General features: G+C 53.4%; 4 protein-coding genes across 8 annotated transcripts in view; 2 read left to right on the plus strand and 2 right to left on the minus strand.

Moving 5' to 3' along the window:
* Positions 1-795, minus strand: part of EFTUD2 (elongation factor Tu GTP binding domain containing 2) — a 33,872-nt gene extending 33,077 nt beyond the window's left edge. Inside the window, exon 1 of one of the 2 annotated variants that reach the window (XM_006910138.3) lies at positions 657-795. The gene's annotated coding sequence lies outside the window, so the exon portion shown is untranslated. Of the gene's footprint in view, positions 1-635 lie in introns of both variants that reach the window. The other variant, XM_006910139.3, reaches the window with a different exon arrangement.
* Positions 768-3,951, plus strand: CCDC103 (coiled-coil domain containing 103). Of its 3 annotated transcripts, none has more exons than XM_006910142.3 (4): positions 768-849; positions 2,058-2,209; positions 2,597-2,726; positions 3,363-3,951. In XM_006910142.3, the coding sequence occupies exons 1-4, from the start codon at positions 820-822 to the stop codon at positions 3,813-3,815; spliced, it is 765 nt and encodes a 254-aa protein (XP_006910204.2). In that variant the 5' UTR covers positions 768-819; the 3' UTR covers positions 3,816-3,951. The 3 variants fall into 3 exon arrangements, with proteins under 3 accessions (XP_006910204.2, XP_015443529.1, XP_024901370.1); XM_015588043.2 differs by lacking the exon at positions 768-849 and adding an exon at positions 1,032-1,127; XM_025045602.1 differs by lacking the exon at positions 768-849 and adding an exon at positions 1,032-1,111.
* Positions 3,952-4,827: 876 nt separating this feature from the next.
* Positions 4,828-6,072, plus strand: FAM187A (family with sequence similarity 187 member A). Its single transcript, XM_006910186.1, has one exon. It carries the CDS (start codon positions 4,828-4,830, stop codon positions 6,070-6,072), a length of 1,245 nt encoding a protein of 414 aa, XP_006910248.1.
* Positions 6,073-7,926: 1,854 nt separating this feature from the next.
* On the minus strand, positions 7,927-16,053 carry GFAP (glial fibrillary acidic protein). 2 transcript variants are annotated; one of them, XM_006910140.1, is made up of 9 exons: positions 15,536-16,053; positions 14,552-14,612; positions 14,259-14,354; positions 13,270-13,431; positions 11,899-12,024; positions 11,534-11,754; positions 10,937-10,980; positions 9,119-9,204; positions 7,927-8,469 (listed from the first exon to the last, which is right to left on the minus strand). In XM_006910140.1, the coding sequence occupies exons 1-9, from the start codon at positions 15,994-15,996 to the stop codon at positions 8,428-8,430; spliced, it is 1,299 nt and encodes a 432-aa protein (XP_006910202.1). In that variant the 5' UTR covers positions 15,997-16,053; the 3' UTR covers positions 7,927-8,427. The 2 variants fall into 2 exon arrangements, with proteins under 2 accessions (XP_006910202.1, XP_006910203.1); XM_006910141.1 differs by lacking the exons at positions 7,927-8,469; positions 9,119-9,204 and adding an exon at positions 10,000-10,574.
* Positions 16,054-19,599: the final 3,546 nt, after the last annotated feature.

Genomic DNA, 19,599 nt, shown 5'->3' on the forward strand with positions numbered 1-19,599 from the left:
CATTTCATTAAGTTCTCTACTAAAATGTCATCTTCTCTGAGAAAGTTCCCTTGTCACTCCAAAAAAGTCTCCCATACACACTCTCCGACTCCCACTTTCACTGTTTTATTATTATTAACATTTATCATTAGCTGACATATTCATGGGTTTACTGTCACCTCCCCAACTACTACTTAAGCAAGGGCTTTTTTTTTTTTTTTTTTTCCACTTGGAACAGGGCCTGGCACAAAATAAAGCCTCGATAAGTATTTGTCGAATGAATGAATGACTCCAGCAAGGCACAGAGAAGACAGATTTCATTGCAGCTTCCCGCTATAAGGTAGGCTCTCAAAGGAAAACAGAATAAGAACAGAGGGAGCTTGGCAGAAAAGTGAAGACGGCACGGATGGAAGAAGGAGTGAGAGAGGGAGCTTAACAGTGAGAACGACCCCTGCCCATGGAAGGTATTTTACGGATGGACAACACTGAGAGAACCCTGGAATCTGGAGGCGTGTGTTGGGTAGCTTTCATTTCCTTTCCCGCTCCACGCCTCAGTTTACCGATCTGTAAAGTGAAAAGGGCAGGGAGCATACAACGTCTCTTCCAGATCTGACATTATTTAATTTCCCTCCCCACCCGAAGCAACCTTCCCATACCATTGACCCGCGCCAGCTCACCTCCCGCCTGCTCAGCCAAAAGCTCCAGTAGGCCGCCGAGGAGGGCACTTCCGTCCCACGCCGCGCCACCGTCTGCGCCCGCCGTCCGGAAGGACCCTGACGACGCCGCGGTCGCGTTTCTGCTGCGGAGGACAGCCCTCTGCCTGAGGACCAGCTTGGAGGAATGACGGCCGCAGACACAGGAATTAGCAAGGTGGAGCCGTGGATCCTCAAACTAAGGCGTGGGTTTCTCCAAAGAGAGTGAGGCCAGAGGTCGCATACATCTGATCAGGCGCCTCGAGACCACCCTGAACGGAGTCGGGGGCCTTTGGGTCGATCACGTGGGCAGGTTGTTAGAGCAGTTGCTGGGCAACCACAGCTGCTGGGCGTGGTCTACGCTGAGCTGTCTTGTTTCAGTGTATTTGGGGATCCCCAAAGAAAGCAAGGGAACCAAAGCCAGGGCTGCTGGGGTGAAGGTCAGGGGACGGAAGGGTTAGTTGTTCTATTTATTCAATGACTGGGGAGGGCTCAGAACTGGACAGGAGCCAAGACACCTGAGTTCAGGTCCTGGCCAGCCCAACCCTCTTTTGGGGGTTCAACTTACTCACGTTGGGGTGGAGGTGGAGGGTTTTGAGGTTGGATGCGGACCTCCTGCTTCTCTGCTCTTGGGCTGTTGATAAAGACTCCGCTACAAAATCTAAATGAATGCACTGGGAGTCTGAGGTTCAAAGGGGTCTCACAGCAAATAAATACCAGAGCCAAGACTAGAACCCATGTAGGTGATCTTCCTGTAGAATCAATCTCAGATACTCGGAGGCTACAGAAGAACAGTGGCAGAACTAAAGAGGTCGCCCAAATACCTAGGGACCTGTGGTTCCAGCCCTGGGCTGGACAGAGGGATTTGGGGAGAGGGGTCATAAAGCCCCTTCCTCTGCCACTTCTACTTGATTTCCTGCACAGACGTTGCATCTGGCTTGGGTGAAAAGTATCCTTTTCCATTATTTAATGATGGATGAAATTTTATCACTGACTCAAGCATAGCTAATAGTTCAGCTTTTGTGTAAGGTCTTCTATCATAACTGCCCACATGGAAGAGTGAAGGGACTGAATTTTGAGACCCAAATGCTTCCTCAGCTGAATTATTATTAAAATGTGTTTTGAGGCAAAGAACAAAATTAAGATAGAGTTCCAAAGTGAAAGTCAAGATTCTGTTCTATTTTCAGTGGCAAGTCTTAAGCAAGTTCTCAGTGTGCAACTCAGCTCCCCTCAGTAGAGAATGAGATTCTTGTAACACCCCCCAACATAAGTGACAAGATATCCAGAGTGCTTTTGTGTCATTTTGTGGGCTGGTAAAGAATCCAGATGCACACTCTTCCCCCTGTTATTGACCTTCCCCTGTGTCCATTCCTTTTGCCTTCCCAGGCACAGGCCATGGAAAGGAATGACATCATTGACTTCAAGGCTTTGGAGAAAGAGCTGCATGCTGCACTCACTGCCGATGAGAAGTACAAACGGGAGAATGCTGCCAAGTTACGGGCAGTGGAACAGAGGGTTGCTTCCTATGAAGAGTTCAGGTTGGCTTAATGCTATTTTTCATGCATTCCTGTTATGGTGGACAAAGGTAGATAAGAGCATGTGCTTTGATGTTAGACAATTCTGAGCTCAGTGCTATCCCTACCCTCTGCTATCTGAGTGATCTTGTGCAAGTTATTTAACCTCTTTGAGCCTCTGTTGCTCATCTATAAAAGAGAGTAACCATTATTATGATTAAATGAGTTATCACATGTAAGATTTCTAAGCACAATGTCTGGCACATGGGAAGTGCTCAAAAGCTGTCAGCTATTGGTGCTGTTGTTGTTATTGTTGTTATTGTCATATTGGCCTGCCAACAGGTTCAGCTTATATCATATAATGTCCAGCCACCTCATACCCATCCCCTAATATCTGTCCTTTGCCCACAGGGGTATTGTCCTTGCATCACATCTGAAGCCACTGGAGCAGAAGGATAAGATAGAAAAGAAGACTGTGCCCTGGAACTGTCACAGTACTCAGAGAAAGACCTCCCAGGACGAAACCACTGAAATCTGCCAGGTAGGTGAGGCCCAGCGGGATTCTCTGCCCTAAATCTCCAGTCCTATCTTCTTACAAACCATACTTTTCTTTATTTCTCATGTGAAGCCAACAGAGGCAGGTTTCTGCCTCCAATCTCAGAAAGAAAAGCAACCAGTGAATGGTGGGGGTGAGTTAAATTGGGCAGAACAAGTCAGAAAGGAGGGCTACGCAGGTCTCCTTCAGTCAGTTCTTTGACCTGCATTCACAGGTCAGATTGGGGTTGCTCCAGGTTATATGTACATAGTAGAATGATCCAGTGGCAGTGTTGAGAGGGAGACCCAGACTGTCAGAGCCCTTTAACACTCACCTTGAGTTCTTTCAATCATCCCCTCTGCCCTGCTCAGAGTAAACCCTGACTCGCTCTTCCATTCATCAGTAGGAAAATCCTGGTACAACTGAGAATCTCGAAGCATGGCCTGGAATCTTTGGGCCCCTCCCTCCCTGTTCCACCCCTAGTTTCCTCATCTGAAAATGAGACCCATTGGGACCACAGCTTTCCCAGTGCTCAGAGAGCAGTACCAGAGCTTAGATGAAAACCCACGGGCTCCCCTCATTCCCATTGTCACAGAGCAGTTGGAAGAGCTCTGGATTCCCTTTTCTTCTTTTGCGATCTAGGAGAAAACACGCCTGCAGCCTGAGACCTCAGCAGAGTTCTACCGTGATTGGCGGCGATACTTGCGGAGTGGGCCAGAGCGCTACCAGGCCCTGCTACAGCTTGGAGGTGCCAAGCTGGGACAGCTCTTCAAGACAGACGTGGGATTTGGACTTCTAGGGGAGCTGCTGATTGTGCTGGCCGATCACGTGAGGCCGGCAGACCGCTTGGGGGTGTTGGGGATCCTGCGCAGCCTGGCCGGCACCGGGCGCTTCGCCCTGAACCTGAGCCTGATGAGCCATGCAGAGAGAGAGAGCTGCAGAGCGTTGTTTCAGAAGCTGCAAGCCATGGGTGCCCCCAGACCCACAAAGGAGGGGCTCGGCCAGGAGGAGCAGAGTCTAGGGGAGCTGCCTGGTGGACTCCAGGAGGAGGAGCAGCTCCTGCAAGAGCTGCTAGAGCTGTACCAGGTGGATTGATAGGATCAGTTACCTTCAGAGGACCCCAGCATTTTTTGGTTGTTGTCCTGGGGCTCTACAGGATTGTAATAAGAAGCCTGCACCTAATTCCCTTCTCAACTTGGAATTTTCAGAGTAAAAGCCAAAATCAAATCTTCTCCTCTTTTCTAGTCCTTTGGTGGCTCGATATTCTGAAATGTGTAGATCCACAGATGGTCAAGGGCCCAGGAAGCTAAAAGAGCTTTGCCTCCTGCCCTTAGAGTCCACCACACTTGTGGCTCACAGCCCTGAGAGATGGGCGTGTGCCCAATCTGGTGCTGGCTATACCAGTTACATCCTCCACCCCAAAAAAGAAAGAAGCAAAATCGTGAATCTTCCATGGCAAACAAATACAGATCTCCATAGTTCTTAACAAGAATATTTATAACCTAAAACCAATGAATGGACATTTAATCGACAAATGATCAAATGCTAACCTACTTGAGGTGCAATATTTTTCCCTAGGGGCTGAGTTCCTGTGCAGGTTAGGCCTGGGAAAGCCCCAAGCCATCAATTTAGGTCTGGCCAGCCTCCCAGGCTTCTTCATATGCCAGATGTGTAGGTGGGTGGGTTTCCTTCAACTCCTGGACTGACCAAAGGGAAGACCTTCTCACCAGGCAGGCAGGGCAAGGCCTGGAACAGGGCAGCAGAGATTTCCCTGTCTAGCTTCTGGACCCTTGGCTTCTCATTCCAGTTTCTCCTGGCCCATTCTTGGGTGAGAGTGCCAGTGTTCTAGAAAGGGGAGAAGGGCCAGATTCTAGAATGGATTTTCCCTTGAGATCGCATCTGTCACATTAGAAGGGCATCGTGTACATCAGCTGGGAATAAATTGCTTTGCTTTTGGCCGCTTCCCCTACAGATTGTTGCTTCTTTTCTTGGCTGCTTAATCCTTTCCTCATATAGATGCTCCCTCTGGTAGTGATTTCTAGAAGCCCCATAGACCTTTAGTGCCTTGGTTTTGCTTCTCCCCCTCGGATCCTTCCTTCCTGCGGGCATGAACTTGGCCCACACCACAGTGCTCCTGTGGGTGTGGGGGAGTCTCCAAGCCTTTGAAATCGTGGAGAAGGAGAACATTTTTCAGAGGACCCCCTGCCCTGCTTTCCTGATGTTCGACAATGCAGCCTACCTGGCCGACATGAGCTTCGAGCTGCCCTGCCACTGCAAACCAGAGGAGGTGTCCGCTGTAGTCTGGTACTACCAAAAGCGCCTTGGTAGCAGCCACACCAAAGTACTCACAGACTTCGATGGGCGGGTGCTAACTGAGGCAGCCCAGGTGCGGGTGGGCAGTGACATGCTGGTCCGCTTCAGCATTCGCATGTTCAGCCTGTTGGTGTTCCAGGCCCAGCCCGAGGACTCAGGCTTGTATTTCTGTGGCACCCGCAAGGGGGACTATTTCTATGCCTACGATGTGGACATCCAGAGCGGTGAGGGAATGGTGGCCACCTTCAAGGACCAGGGCCAGGAGCCCTTTGCAGATGAGTACCATGGGAGCCTCCATGTCTTCACCACTTTCTGGGAGTGGACCCCCTGTGACCGCTGCGGGGTGCGCGGGGAGCAGTGGCGCCTTGGCCTCTGCTACCTGCAGAGCCCAGACCTCTCTCCCCGCTACCGTAAGACACTGCCAGATGTGGTGTCCTGTGGTTCACAGGCTGTGCCAAGAAAGCTGCGGGCCAAGGCCAGGGACCATACACCTGAGCTGCTGGTTCGGAGCTGCATGGTGCCCTGCAAGAAAACGACGATGATCCAGAAGGGCGTGATGGCCATCTTCAGCTATGTGTCCAAAGTGGGCAGCCAGCCCTGGGTGCCCCAGGTGCCCATTCAGTTCCACCAGCAGAGGCTGGGCCACGGACTCATCATCTCCTGTCCTGGTGCCCGGCCAGAGCACGCTGTGGCCTGGGACAAGGACCACCAGTACTTCTACCGCACAGAGTACCTGAAGGGTGTCAACAGGTCCATGAGGGTGTTCATTGACCACGGCAACCATCTCCACATCCGCTTCACCCAGCTGAGCGACCGGGGCATCTACTATTGCTGGCTGCAGGGGGTACAGATCGCTGGGTTCCGCCTGGGCGTGACATCTCGAGGGCGCTACAAGGCCTCGTTCTCAGACCCCGAGACGCGCTCTGCCATGGAGCTCACCCTGATAGGATATCTGCTCATCACGTCGGTCTTTGTCACCATTCACCTCTGTCGTTGCTGCGGTTACTTATTTCGCTATTGTCCCAGCTTCGCCCCCTAGGCTCTCCCCCAGCTCTAAAGACTGGTTGTGTCCAAATGTGTTTGTTAAACGATACCAGGTACCACTGGGTCAGCATCCCTTTCTTGGTGGGGACCTGTGGCAAGGGGGTGTGGACAGATTTGTCAATGACAACCTGCTCTCTCTCCATTTTCATGGTTACATCTGGGACCTCGTCTGGGAAGCAGGGAAGCCTGAGACAGGTGGGGGATGGGGGGCTGAGGCCAAGGTGCACATGTCTTCTGACTTCACAGTCAGCTCAGAGAAGGAAGAGGGAACCTAATGTTCATCAAATGGCCTGTTTGGTATCGAGGTGCTTTATTTTCTTGCCTTCGAGGATGGGCAGTTGAATTGAAGGTAGCAGGGAAAGGGAAGAAGAAAAAAGGGGTGAGGGGCTTGTATACATCCTCTCTGCCTTCCTCCTCAGCCTCATCCTGGGACTGGCTGGTAGAAATGGTGGATTTGGGAACAAAGGTAAAGACTAGAACAGGGGAAATGGGTGAGGAAAGTGGAGGTCAGATTCAGGGCTTTCCTGAGAGACAGCACCCAGGCAGTGGACTGGGAATAAGAATAGGGGCTGGAGCAAAGGTGGGGGTGGGGTAGGGGGGCCAGGGCTGCTGTGGCAGAGCAGGGTGGGAGGTGGGAGTTGTCATGTGGCTACTGCTGTGGAGGTTTAGGCTTCCGAGATGATCAGTGATAAGCAAGTGGGGTCTTGTCCAAGGCTACTTGCTGCCCCCTTCCCCCCACCCAGCCTCTCCTGAACAGATCAGAGTCCACTCTGGGGGAGGCTGCAGCGGTTGGCTTTATTTACTTCAATGATTAAAGGCAGTAGCGGTGCCCTGAAGATTAGCAGCAGTGGGTGGCAGGAGGGAATCAGGAAAAGGGCACCAAGTCTTGGAAAGACGGATGGACTCCCACTTCTCCATCCATTTGGCCTTAGAGGGGAGAGGGGGACCCTGGGGTGGGTCCTCTCTGCCCCATTTCTGGGTATGGATAGTCCCGGGGGCACCCCCCCTCCCCCACATCTTCCAGTGGAAAGCAGAGCAGATGCTCTGGGTAAAAGTGTGTGCTCCCAGCTGCCCCGCCTCCAGGCTGCAGGGACACAAACCAAGGTCTTCGCTCTCCTTGTGCCTCAATTTCCTAAATTATAAAATAAGGAGCTACCTAAAATATCCGGGCATATTTTGTATTTGAGTAAGAGGGGACCACCAGGCCCTTGGCTTATGGAAAAGCAGTAGGTCACTGTGGACAGGGCCAGGTGTACTATGGTGGCTTCGCCCAGCAGCATTTGCTGGGGTCAGGAGGCAGCAGCTGCATGGCTCAGGGGCCTGGGTGGACAGGGTTTATGTGGAAAGGCAGGGGCCTTTAGAACTGGGACAAAGTGTGTCCTGCTCCTGTAGACAGCAGCCCCTTTCTCTCCTGTTCTAGTATCTTCGAGAAGATGAGTCCCTTCCTTGATTCCAAGTGTAACTGGTCACCCATATCCCCAACTCTGATGTCTAGCATCATCCCACTGCCTCTCCACCATCTCTACCTTCCCCTCAGCCTATATGGGGGAATCGTCCTACACTTGACCTCCCTGTGCTGACACCCAGGGGCCAGGTAGCCCCCTTTACTCCTTCCCAGCACCTCTTCCCTCTCCACTTACACTCAAATTCCCCAAGTGCTGAGAATCAAGCTCCCACCCGCCCAGAGCATGCCCACATGGTAGCTCAGTGGGGCTGAGACACTTGAATCATCACTCAGGAGGCCCCTCTGGAATCTGGGCAGGCCAGGAATTCTGTCTGCCGATGACTCCAGATGGCAGGATACGCCCCCACCTACTCTCAGGCTGGCCAGGGTCCGTCTAGAAGAATGAGCCTCTGACCAGGGCTTCCTAGCCTGCAGTGACTTTCCCTTCCTGTCTCAGAGTCTCAGTTTTCCTCCAGCAGCCTGAGGAAACTCAAAGTCCCACTTCTTAGATAGCCCAGAGACCTCCAGCTCTAGCAACAGTTGCCATGACAACAAGGATGAGGATATGGAGAGTGATTTGTTAGGTCCCTAAGCCCTCTCCAACTTCTCTCCTCCCTCCCAATTCTAACCCAGGGTGCTGGCCATGCCCCTCTAGGCTGCCCCTTTGGGGTGAGTGCCCTGTTAGTTGAAGTTGCTGGTTGTGGGGTAGGTGCTGTCTGGCAGGCCTAATGCTGACAGAGCCTGGGGCAGCAAGCTGGCAGAGAGATGGAGCGGGGAGGGGAGCAACTAGGGTGGGAGTGGGGACTCAGGCTTGGGGAAATTAGCTATCAGAGGAGGGGCAACTATCCTGTTTCCTGCTGCAGGCCTCTCCTGCTATGGGGCAGGAGCCATGAGGTGGGTCCTGCCTCACATCACGTCTTTGTGCTCCTGCTTGGACTCCTTAATGACCTGTAGGGGACAGAGAAGGTGCACAGGGGCACAGTTAGGAGTTCATGCAGAGTTGGGGTCCACCATTGCTAGGCTACGTGACCTTGGGCAAATCCCCAACCTTCCAGGGTCTTTCTTTTCGATGAGAGTAACCAGAACTCCCTTATGCAGCAGTCAGAGGGGAAAATGAGCACCATGCCCGGCACATGGTATTAGATGAGCTAGTGCTGTTGCTGCTGTGATGGGGAGAGGGTTATGCCAAATCTCCCTTTCCTCTGGCAGGTTCCTCCCATTCCTCTGGCAGGTTCCTTCAACCAAGCTGGAAACTGAAAGTTTTGAGTAAAAACCGCTGACTTTAATTTTCTTTCTCTTTCCTCTGGGCCTGGTGCCGGGGGCACCTGAGTCAGGGTGAGAAAGGGAGAATACCTGAGTCAGGACCCCATCCTGTGGCCTAGGCATCCAGCTTCCCTTAAAAATGCCAGCGGAGGGGCTGGGGCATTGAATTCCATCCGGGTTCCTTCTCCTCTTCCAGAGACTCCCTAGGGAGCTCTTGTGAGTTATCAAGAACATCGTATGGGCCAGTCCAGGCTTTCTTCCAGAGCCTGGCCTCAAGAATTCCTGGGGGCAGCCGGAGCCTGACAGGCCAGAATCTCGGGTCTGCTCTCCTCACCTCTCCATCGCGCATCTCCACAGTCTTCACCACGATGTTCCTCTTGAGGTGGCCTTCCGACACGGACTTGGTGTCCAGGCTAGTTTCTGTAGGTGTGAGGAGAGGAGGCCTCCTGTGGGCACTCAAGGCACTAGACATCCTCTCCCACCCCAGGCTTCCTATCACACCCCAATCATGAATATGAAGCCTATCCAACTAGACAGGGAGAGCCTCGGCTCTTCCCAAAGGGCTGGTGACCCCCCAAGTCCCCACTATGTTAGGCAAGTCCTGGCTGCTCTGTCCACTGCCCTGCTTGCCTTTCTGGCTTGGCTGCATTTTAGCCCCTCTGCAAGCCCTCTCCTGGCACCTGGCTTTCTGACGACCTAGCACTGTGCAGAGGAAGGAGCACGTGGGCTTTGAAATCAGGCAGGCCAGAGTTCAAGTCCCAGCTTAGCCACTAATCAGCCACACAACCATGGGCAAGTTAATTTACCTCTCCCAGCCTCAGTGTCCACATCTGCAAAATGGGGATGATGGTGCCTACTTCTTAGGTGGGAGTGAGGAGTCAGTTAACTGAAATAATGTATGTTAAGTGACTGACACATTAGTGCTCAATACATGTGGGTCCCTTTCCTGTCCCCTCTCCCCTTTCTTACTTCTGTCTGTCACTTCTCTGGGCCCTAATAACCCTTTACTGTCTGGCACTTGGCAGTGTTATCTTTAGCTAGTCCACCTTCTGATGCTGAACTAAGCTCTGGGACATCTATATTTTGTATTCCTAAATTTCTAGGCTAGAAGAAGAATGATTTTTCTATAGCTGAGAATCACTTGAGGGCCACATACAAGTAAGAAATAATTTAGTCCCCCCCCCTGCCCAGAGAGAAAAATATAACATGTCACACTAATATTTAAAATTAAGAGCAGGGAACATAAAACTTTATTCACTACATGAGCGCAGTCCAGGGAGAAATAATCCTCTGGGCTGAATCAGCACCGAGCTGAGCATTGGAGCCTCGGGGACAGAAAATCAAGCCAGAGCCTGGCCACCGGGCACAGTGAGACCCTGGGGGCCCTCCCAGTGATGGGGAAGAGGTGAGGCAGAGGCTGGCGTTTGCTCAGAGGCCCCAGAGCATCTCTTCTGAGTACCTTGAACACCAGCCAGCTCCACTAGTTTAACCTACAGTTAACCTGTGGCAGGTCTTGGGCTGGGCACTGAGGTTGCTGGGAAGATGACACAGGCTGGCCCTATAGGGAAACCTGGGATGAGGGAGCCTAAGAAGACAGGGAAATGGGCTTGGCGAGGCTCCCTCCCTGCCAAGTGGAGAAAAGCACCGTGTCTGAGAGGCAGGCAGCTAACCGAGAGCCGGCGGGGCTCCATTTACAATCTGGTGAGCCTGAATTGGTATAACTTGTACTGTGAGGCTTTTGAGATGTCTTGTGACCTTGTGACTTTCTCCTTCTTTGGTGCTTTTGCCCCCTGTAGTGACAAGCAGTTAAAAAAAACAAGAACATAAAATACTCAGATGGGCAGAGCTTGCTCAGGGATCTGCAGATAGGACAGAGGTTGAGACCCTTACCCAGTTCTGTGGTGGAATCGGGGTACGGGGTGGGGAGAGGGACACAAGGAGAGGGACAGGAGCTGCTGCAAGCCCCACCTGGAATGCCCTTGGGATGGTGTGTTCTGGCCAGAAGCTCTGTGGTGAATTATGAAGGCCCTCAAGGAGAGCCGCAGACCTCCTGGCCCAGGTCCTCGGCCTGGCAGGCCAGAGCAGCAGCCCACAGGCCTGGGGGAGGGGGCAGGAATCCAACACCCTGGCCACACGGCCCTGCTCTACTGACCTCGGATCTGCAGGTTGGAGAAGGTCTGCACAGGAATGGTGATGCTGAAAGACAGCAGGGGGAGAGGAGTGACCAGGCTGCCCAAGGACGTCCCAGGAAGGTACTGGTCCAGGGTTATCATGACAGCCTCAAGGACCGCATTCCCCAGCTTTCCCCAGCAGCCAATGTGCTCCCTGGAGCTCCAAGAGTCTGCGAGGGGCGTGGGTGTTATCTGTGAAGATCTCCATTCTGTGGACAGTGGGGGCTTGGAGGATGGCAGAGGGGAGGGAAGAGTGGCAAAGTTCTGAGGAGGGAGAAAAGATAGGTTGGGGGGAAAAAAAGACCGATTTTTGTTGGGAGGGTCGGGGGTGAGGCTTTAGTTTAAGCGGGGATGATCCAAGTCCTCGTCCTAATCAACATTGATCGAATTGAATCCATTCATTCATTCGTTTGTCGAACATTTATTGAATACCTACTATGTGTTAGGTGAGCACTGTGCTGGGCACTGGGATAGAAGGGGGCTGGACACGAGGCTGAATAATTCAGTCCCCGAAGGGAGCGAGAGGGCTCTGAGGAGGGGCAGCCGGCGCATTTTCTAAGGTTGCGGTCGGGGCTCACCGGTTCTCCTCGCCCTCCAGCAGCTTCCTGTAGGTGGCGATCTCGATGTCCAGGGCCAGCTTGATGTTGAGCAGGTCCTGGTACTCCTGCAGGTGGCGGGCCATCTCATCCTTGAGGCTCTGCCCCTCCTCCTCCAGCCGGGCCAGCGCCTCCTGGTAACTCGCCACCTCCCGCGCATGGCGCTCCTCCTGCTCTCGCATCTGCCTCTCCAGAGACTCGTTCTGTAGAGTGGAGCCAGCCGGTCCCTCAAGGCATCGTCACGCCACCTGGCTCTGGGACCCGGACGACTCGGGACGACCCTGGCTGTCTCCTTCGCCCCCGCTCCCCGCCTCCGTCCACCCCCCTGCGACCCTGCTCACACTCACCGTGCCACGCAAGGACTCCAGGTCACAGGTCAAGGCCTGCAGCTGGCGCCTGTAGTCGTTGGCCTCGTGCTTGGCCTGGCGGAGCAGCTCGGTGTTGCGGGCAGCGGCGTCTGTCAGGTCCGCAAACTAGATGGGGAGAGGACCCTATGCTGAGGGGCGGACTGCGACTGCGTATGGGAAGCTGTGTGGGCCCCCTGGGGAAGGCATGGTCTTTGGGAAGTCTGGAAGGTGAGCAGGACCTCAGGGTTTTTGTCCAGGTCACTCCAGGACACTGGCCCTGGGTGAGATCATTCTCGGTGACTGTGACTCATGGACAGGGGACACAGTAGCTGCTGCTGAATCTTCAATACCTAGCACAGTGCCTGGTCAGGGAATAAATGAATGAACAGTGTTTGCCACAGAATCCAGAGTCCTGCACTGGCAGCTCCACCGAGGATTGAACCCTGTCCTCCCCCACTGTAGACGGTGGGTTCTGCTGAGCAGATACCTGGGTCCTAATAGCCTTCTCACCTCCGGCTTGCAGCGAAGCCCTCACGGCTCCATCGGGCCTCAATCTGTTCAGAACCATCACTGGCTTTTACCACTCATGCTCCTCAGCTCAGTGCCCTGGGCCAGCATATTTGGGCCCCCATCTCTTTGCACTTTTTTGCCTCCAGGCCTCTCCACAGGTTCTTTCTTGAATTTTGGGTGCCCCTTTCCCCTTCTCTTCATGTCCATAGCTGCCAGTCCTGCTTAGGCCAAATGCCCTTCCTTCTATGATATCCTCCCTGGTCCCTTCATTGCATATAGACTCAGCCCTGACGTGTACTCTGTGGATACCATATCTGAGGGCACATTACATCACCCTAGTGAGACATGTCTTTGTAGCCTGAGCAGTGCTTGGCGTTCAGTAGATACTCAATAACCCAGGACACAGATTGCAGAGGCATCAAGAATGCAGGCTCCCAAGTGACGTGGCTAGAGTTGGAAATCTAGCTTTATTGCTTAGGAGCTGTGTGACTTTGGGCAAATTGGTTAACTTTTCTGGACTTTAGGTCTCTCATCTGTCAAAGAACAGTACCTACTTTATAGTAAGATAATCAATCCAAAGCACAGGGCCTGGCACACAACAGTGTTTAGTAACAACTAATTATAGGAACAACTATTACTAGTATTTATTATCATTAAAAATAATAGTAGCAATAATAATAAGTACTTATTTGAAGTAATAGTGCCTATGTGACCCTGGGCAAGTCACCTCATTTCTCTGGTGAATGTCACTCACCCAGAGAGGATCCTCTCCCAGTTTTCTCTCCCTTCCTTCCCCAATTCTCTTCTACGGAGCCAGGAGGGCTGCCTGGAGGAGGCAGGCTGGCCCACAGTCAGGGCTACCTTGGATCGGTACCACTCCTCTGCCTCGTGCATGTTGCTGGATGCCACTGCCTCATACTGTGTGCGGATCTCTCTCAGGGCTGCTGTGAGGTCTGGCTTGGCCACATCCAGCTCCACATGGACCTGCTGCCGGGCCAGCTGCTCCTGGATCTCGCGCATCTCCTGACCGGGGTGAGAGAAAGGATAGCAGGGTTCAGGGTCTAGGCTGTGACTGGGTTTTCCTCACAGCATCATGCCTTCTTCAGCCTGCCCCTCGGACACAGACATCGGCTAAGAGAAATGAGATAATCCTTGTTGGAGGAAGTGCATGGGGAGGCTAGTCCAGGCTAGGGGAGGTGGCGGGTAGTTTGGGGACCTCATTGTGTCCTCCTCCCAGTCCCAGACAGGCAGGAGCACTGAAAGTATGCCTGTGTCCTGATGGGAGAGTGACTGAGTCCCTGTGGGTGGGTGTGCCTGTGGGTTCCCAGGTTCCACGGGGTCATGGATGCTGAGTCTATGATCTGAAGTCAGAGCTCAGTGGGATCTTTTGTTATAAATAATTCTCAGTTAAATGGAGACAGATAGCAGAGGAAGTGGAGTCAGAGAGACTGTGTGACTTTAGCAAGTTCTTTAACCTCTCTGAGCTTCAGAGTCCTCTGTGAAAAAGAGATTATACTGGAAGGACGCCTCTCTCATAGGGCTGTAGTGAAGAAGAAAACGAAGCAACAAAGTTCTTATAATTCTCAATAAGTGGAGTGCGTGTCTGTGTGTATTTTACCAGGGGCTGGTGATGTTCTGTTGTCTGTCTCTATCTCTGTCTCTCTCAGTCTCTCTCTGTCTCCCTGTCCATCTGTCTCTGTCTCTCATTCTCTGTCTGTTTCTCTCCCTGTCTGTCTCTAAGTATCTCTCTGACTCTCTCCCTCTGTCTCTCTCTCCCTCGCTCTCTCTCCCCCTCCCCCTCTCTCTTCAGATCTCTATGTTGGCTTTTTGTCCCTCTGCCCTGGCCTTACCTCCTCATGGATCTTCCTCAGGAACCGGATTTCGTCTTCCAGAGACTCAATCTTTCTCTCCAGATCCAGACGGGCCAGGGTGGCTTCATCTGCTTCCTGGAGTAGGGAAGAGGCAAAGGGCTGCTCTGACCCCAGACTCCTCTTCCTCACACCCTAGCTTTGTCTGATCCCCCTATCTGGGGCTGGGGGAGCAGCATATTGTTTGGGAGGGCTGAGCTTGGGGACTGTGTTTGGGTGGGCTGCCATCAACCCTTCCCCCCCAACCCCGTACCCTATCCCTCCACTCCCCTGACCTGTCGATAGGTGGCTAGGTTGTTCTCTGCCTCCAGCCTCAGGTTGGTTTCATCTTGGAGCCTGAGGTAGGGGAACACATTCCTGGGTCCAGGCTCTACTGAGAACTCTTAGACTCCTGCGTCAATCTCCCTAGAAGTGGCTGCCAGAGAGACCCCCCAGGACTAGTGGAGGGGTAGGAGGAATGAGGGTAGAGGGGTCCTAGACAGAGCCTTGGCCACGAGGGTGAGCAGACGAGGGCCTTTGTATTAACTCATTACTAAGGTGTCTTATCAGGGTTGCTGCACCTGCTCCTGCTCACACAGGCGCTTCCACCAATGAACACTCACTGCGGCGCACACAAACATGTGGTCCTCCTGCACTTGAGGGCACACATGCATGCTGGGCTGGCTCAGCAAAGCACCGTGCCCCTGGGGTTCCCTCTGGCCTTTGGAAATGGGTTTTGTTAAGATCTCTGCTTCACAGCTGTGCAGGCTGAAGTGCCTTGACTAGGATCATAAGCTGGTGACAGGCAGAGTTACCTGCGTTCTGAAGCCAGGCCTGTCTGCTCTTCTCCCCCGCTTCCTCCCAGAGCTCAGTCCTCCCAGTGCACAGCAACCTCCTCTTCCAATTCCTCCTTTATATGGGCCGGGCTCAGAGTAGGTGAGCTCCCCACCCACAGTCACAGGGCCCAAGACCCACACAGACCCCGTCTGCTGGGGTCCCTGTCTGCTCTTGCACAGCTTTCCCCAATGGGGAGGTGCTGAGAGTACCCCGCTCCCTGGCAGAAGGTCTTTGGGAATCAGATCCCTGAGGCTCTGGGCCTTCTCCCAGTCCCTCCCATTATCTCATGAAGCAAGGACAGCCCTCCCCTCCCAAAGGAGCAGAAACCAGGGAGCAGGGAGGCAGAGCCCCCTGCCTGAGACCCAGAAGGCCTGCAGGCACTTCCTTTTGGGAGCTCAGTCCTCCCTGCTCAAGAGGCCTCTCTCTCTTGGCTCCTTTCTCACTTCTGCCTCAGGGTGCCCAGGTCCTGTGCCAGGTTGTCCCTCTCGACCTCGAGCCGGGCGCTGTTGGCGGTGAGTTGATCCAGCCGCAGCCGCAGCTCACGCAGCTCAGCCTGGTAGACATCAGCCAGCTTGGTGGGCTCCTTGGCCCGCAGTTGGTTCAGCTCAGCAGCCAGTGCCTTGTTCTGCTGTTCCAGGAAGCGCACCTTCTCGATGTAGCTGGCAAAGCGGTCATTGAGCTCCATCATCTCTGCCCGCTCACTGGCCCGTGTCTCCTTGAAGCCAGCATTGAGTGCCCCAGCCAGGGAGAAGTCTACCCGGGCTGGGAGTGGGGGCGGCATTCGAGCCAAGGAAAGGCGGGTGCCAGCACCCAGGCGGCGGCTAGGAGTCAGGGCCCCCAGCACCATCTCCGAGGACGAAACATAGGAGCGGCGAGCAGCTGAGGTGACCCGTCTCCTCTCCATCCTGGCCTGGCTCTGCTCTCTCCTGGGATGCGAAGGCTTTATGGAGGAGTGGGCTGGCCTGGCACTGCCTGACTGCCCCTGGCAACACCCCCCTGGCATAGCCTGAGAGGGTGGGTCTGGGCTACGGCCCAGCCATGGGGAGAACTCCTCTCACCCCACTGAGGTCATTGTACCCAGAGGCAGGGCCCTAGCCTGGCCATAGAAAGAGGTACTGGCATACAGTGTCTGGGGCCAAATGTTGGGTCTGGGGCCCGATCACTGGGCAAGGAGACCTTCCCTCTAGGAAGGTGAGTCAAGAAAGAGCTAGACCAGATGACCTCTGACCTGCCTTTTGACTCTTGGATGCTGAAACCCAGGCCTTCCCTCGCTCAGCACTTTCCTTTGAGTGCCTGTGAGGTGCTGAGAATTTGACAGAGAACACACCTGTTCCATACCTTCAAGGAACAGTCTATGTTACAGTTTCCTGCCTTCTCCTTAAGTTCTGCTTTCTCGTTAAGTTCTGGGGGTTCAGGGTCTGTGGGCTGAAATTGGACGCGAGCCCTTTGTCTGGAGGGTCTATCGAGGCCTCTTTCTAGAGGGGGCGGGGGGGGAGGGGTGGTGGAAGGAACTTGGGAGTCCTGAGAGGGCCAGAGTGGGCAAGCACTGCACTCTCTGGCCCTCTCCCTGAGCCACTCGGTCCCACCAGGTTCACCCTCCCTCGCCCGGCCTCCCTGCATAGCCCCCCTCCCAGAGCCCCAGCCTTGACAACTCCACAAAGCAGTTATGAATGAGCTGGCTGTCCCTACTCCCTTCTTTGTGCTTGCAATACCCTGTTTCCCTGGCCACCCCTCACCTCACTCTCCCACTGGAGATTTATTTCCTTTGAGTTCCCCTCTGGGGATGGGTAGGCTTGGGAACTCACAAGCCAAACTGAGTCCAAACTGGGAATCCAGGGCCTGGGCTGTTGCCCCTTGAAACTTCAAATCCATCTACCCCTTCTACTCTGGTCCTGAGGTGTCAGCATCCGGCCTAGGACCCCCATCCATCTGTGTCCTTGGACTTCTGAAAAGCAGGCAGCCTTCCTCTCCCTGCCCCAACTCTGCCCACTGCCCATGCCCGGACCTCTGATCCCTTTTTCCGGGCACTTGCTGAATGGAACCTTGTTCTCCACCGCCGGTGAGGGCGCCACACAGCAAGGGAGGCCCCCAGGGGGCTGTGCTGTTTTAATCCCAAGACGCCAGGCTTCTGGGCAAGATACAGCCCCAACCCCTTGCTCAAAGAGCTTCTCGGAAAGCATCTGAGAGGGGCTTCAGTGCAGCGGAGAGCAGGCTCTGTGCCCACGCCAACCATTGTATCTGTGCCAAGGTGAGTCATTCAGTGGGCAATCGGGGAAGGCCCTGGGAGGTGGCTAGCCCAGCACTGCCAGGTCTCCAGCTCTGCAGACAAGGCCGGGCTGCTCCCTATTCCCGGGGAGAACCCCATCCCTGGTTCTTAGAGTCAGCTCAGGCCCCTGAGCTTCAGCTCGGGCAGTGCCCTTACCCCACGCTGGGAGAGATGCTTTTCATTTGGGCGTGTTATAGGCTGCTTGCTGAGGTTTCCCCCATGAGTCCCAGAGCAAAAAGAGGAGGTAGGATTTCCTAAGTCTCTAGCCACATCTGACTGCAGGGCTGGAGCAGTGACATGAGGAAGAGAATCTTGAGGAGGGGATGCCCAGTGACTTTTGATTCTGCTGTGGGTTGGGGAGCTGGGGAAGGACAGGGCTCTTTAAAGGAAGAGCAAGGCTGGGGACAAACCCTAGTCCTAACTCTTCTCTCTGTGGCTAGGAGCAGCTGTCCTCCAACTTGCCTGGCGAGTTACAGTGTGCAGCCTCCTCTTCTCGTTCAAGTGAAATCTAGTTGAAATGAACGTCAAGCAGTCCTGGAGGGAAAAGTATAACCAGAGCCGGAAGTGTTTGTCAGTGATGCTCTGTGAGTTGTGCCTGTGCATGTGAGACACAGGTGTTTTTTCAGTATCAGCAACATCGGCAGCATCATCATCATCATCATCACCATCATCATCATCAGCAGCAGCAGCAGCAGCAGCAGATGGAGGTCCCACCCATCTTCACCTACTGCAGCCACTTCCTTGGGCCCCTGTCATAGCCCAGGCTTCTTGCTCCATCTTCGACCCCCATCTGCCCCTCATACCTATCCTGGTACTCAGCCTTTACCTATATAAAGATGTCCACACGGAGAACCAGCAAGGGAGACAGCCTTGGTTGTGGTGTGTGCCCAACTGTCATTATTTTTTTATTACATATTCTTTGTAGAAAAATCAGAAATTACAGATAAGCAAAACAAAAAAATTGAATCAACCACAATTTTGCCATCTGGAGATAAACACTACCAAATCTTTTCTCATATGTATAAATTCAGTTTTTTATAAGTGGGCTCATATTGTACAAATTATTTTGTAATTTGCTTTTTTCACTCAATATGTTATGAACATCTTTCCATATCAATAAATATTTACGTCATCATTTTAACAGCTGCATGGTTTTTCACTATATGCATCAATTTAATCAAATCTTACTGTTGGACAGTTATGTTCTCTCTCTCTCTCTCTCTCTCTCTCTCCCCCCCCCCCTCTCTCTCTCTGTTCTAGATCACACTATGATGCACATCTGCCCCATCTGCATGGTGCTTTCTCTCCTGTTTCCCCAACCTAAGGACCTCAACAGCTAGAGCCTCAGGTCAATCCCTAGACCAACTTCTGGATTAGATAGAAAGCTGCAGGCCATGGGGAGAAGATGCCTGGACGCCCCTCCACAGGGCCTTCAGCCAAGCCGTGCCCTGCTTCAAGCCGAGATGGGAACAATGTGACCTCTCACTCCCCGTGCCCCCTTTCCACGTCAGAATCTGCCAGGATGCCCTCCTGCCCACGGAGCCCAAATGCCCCCCACGACAGATTGATAACACACCTGGCCACACACAAGGTGCCCAGCGTTTTCTAAATTTGCCAGGCTTGAATTCAAGTGGCTCTTTTGCCACCGGACCGCCTCCCACTGGCTCTGCTGAGCCCCTGCCCTCTCTCAATGTCTGGCACAGCATGGTGGCAGCAAATGTGCTGAGATGAAGAAAACATGGGTCTCTCTGGCTGACCCCTTGTGGACCATTGAGTCTCTCCATCCCATGGCCCATTCCTGAAGAAGAGAACCTGACCTTGGTGGCCACTAGATGGCAGTGCTCAGCTGCCCGGGTCCTAGTGGCCCTGCGGCCACAGCCATTTAGTAGGGGGGTGGGTTGGGGGGGTGGAGCTGGTCTCAGCTATAGGCAAGCTTTCCAAAACCCAAATTTGTATTACACAGAGGTATCACCCCTTTATTCTCTATAGTTGCCTCTGACTCCAGGGCAGAGAGTAAGGCCGTGGCACACTCAATAGCTGTATGATCTTGGCCGACTTCACGAACCTTCTCTGAGTCTCCATTTCTACTTCTGTAAAATGGGGACTTAACCATATTTACACCCAAGGTAGTTGTGAGGATAAAATCATAGCTTCCATGTAATAACACCTACCGGGTGTCAGTACATTACTGATGGGGTGTGCCCAGAGGGGTGGGAGCTGGTCCGCCAGGGGCTCTGCCAT

Source organism: Pteropus alecto, unplaced genomic scaffold (assembly GCF_000325575.1).
Source record: "Pteropus alecto unplaced genomic scaffold, ASM32557v1 scaffold313, whole genome shotgun sequence".
Taxonomy (NCBI): domain Eukaryota; kingdom Metazoa; phylum Chordata; class Mammalia; order Chiroptera; family Pteropodidae; genus Pteropus; species Pteropus alecto.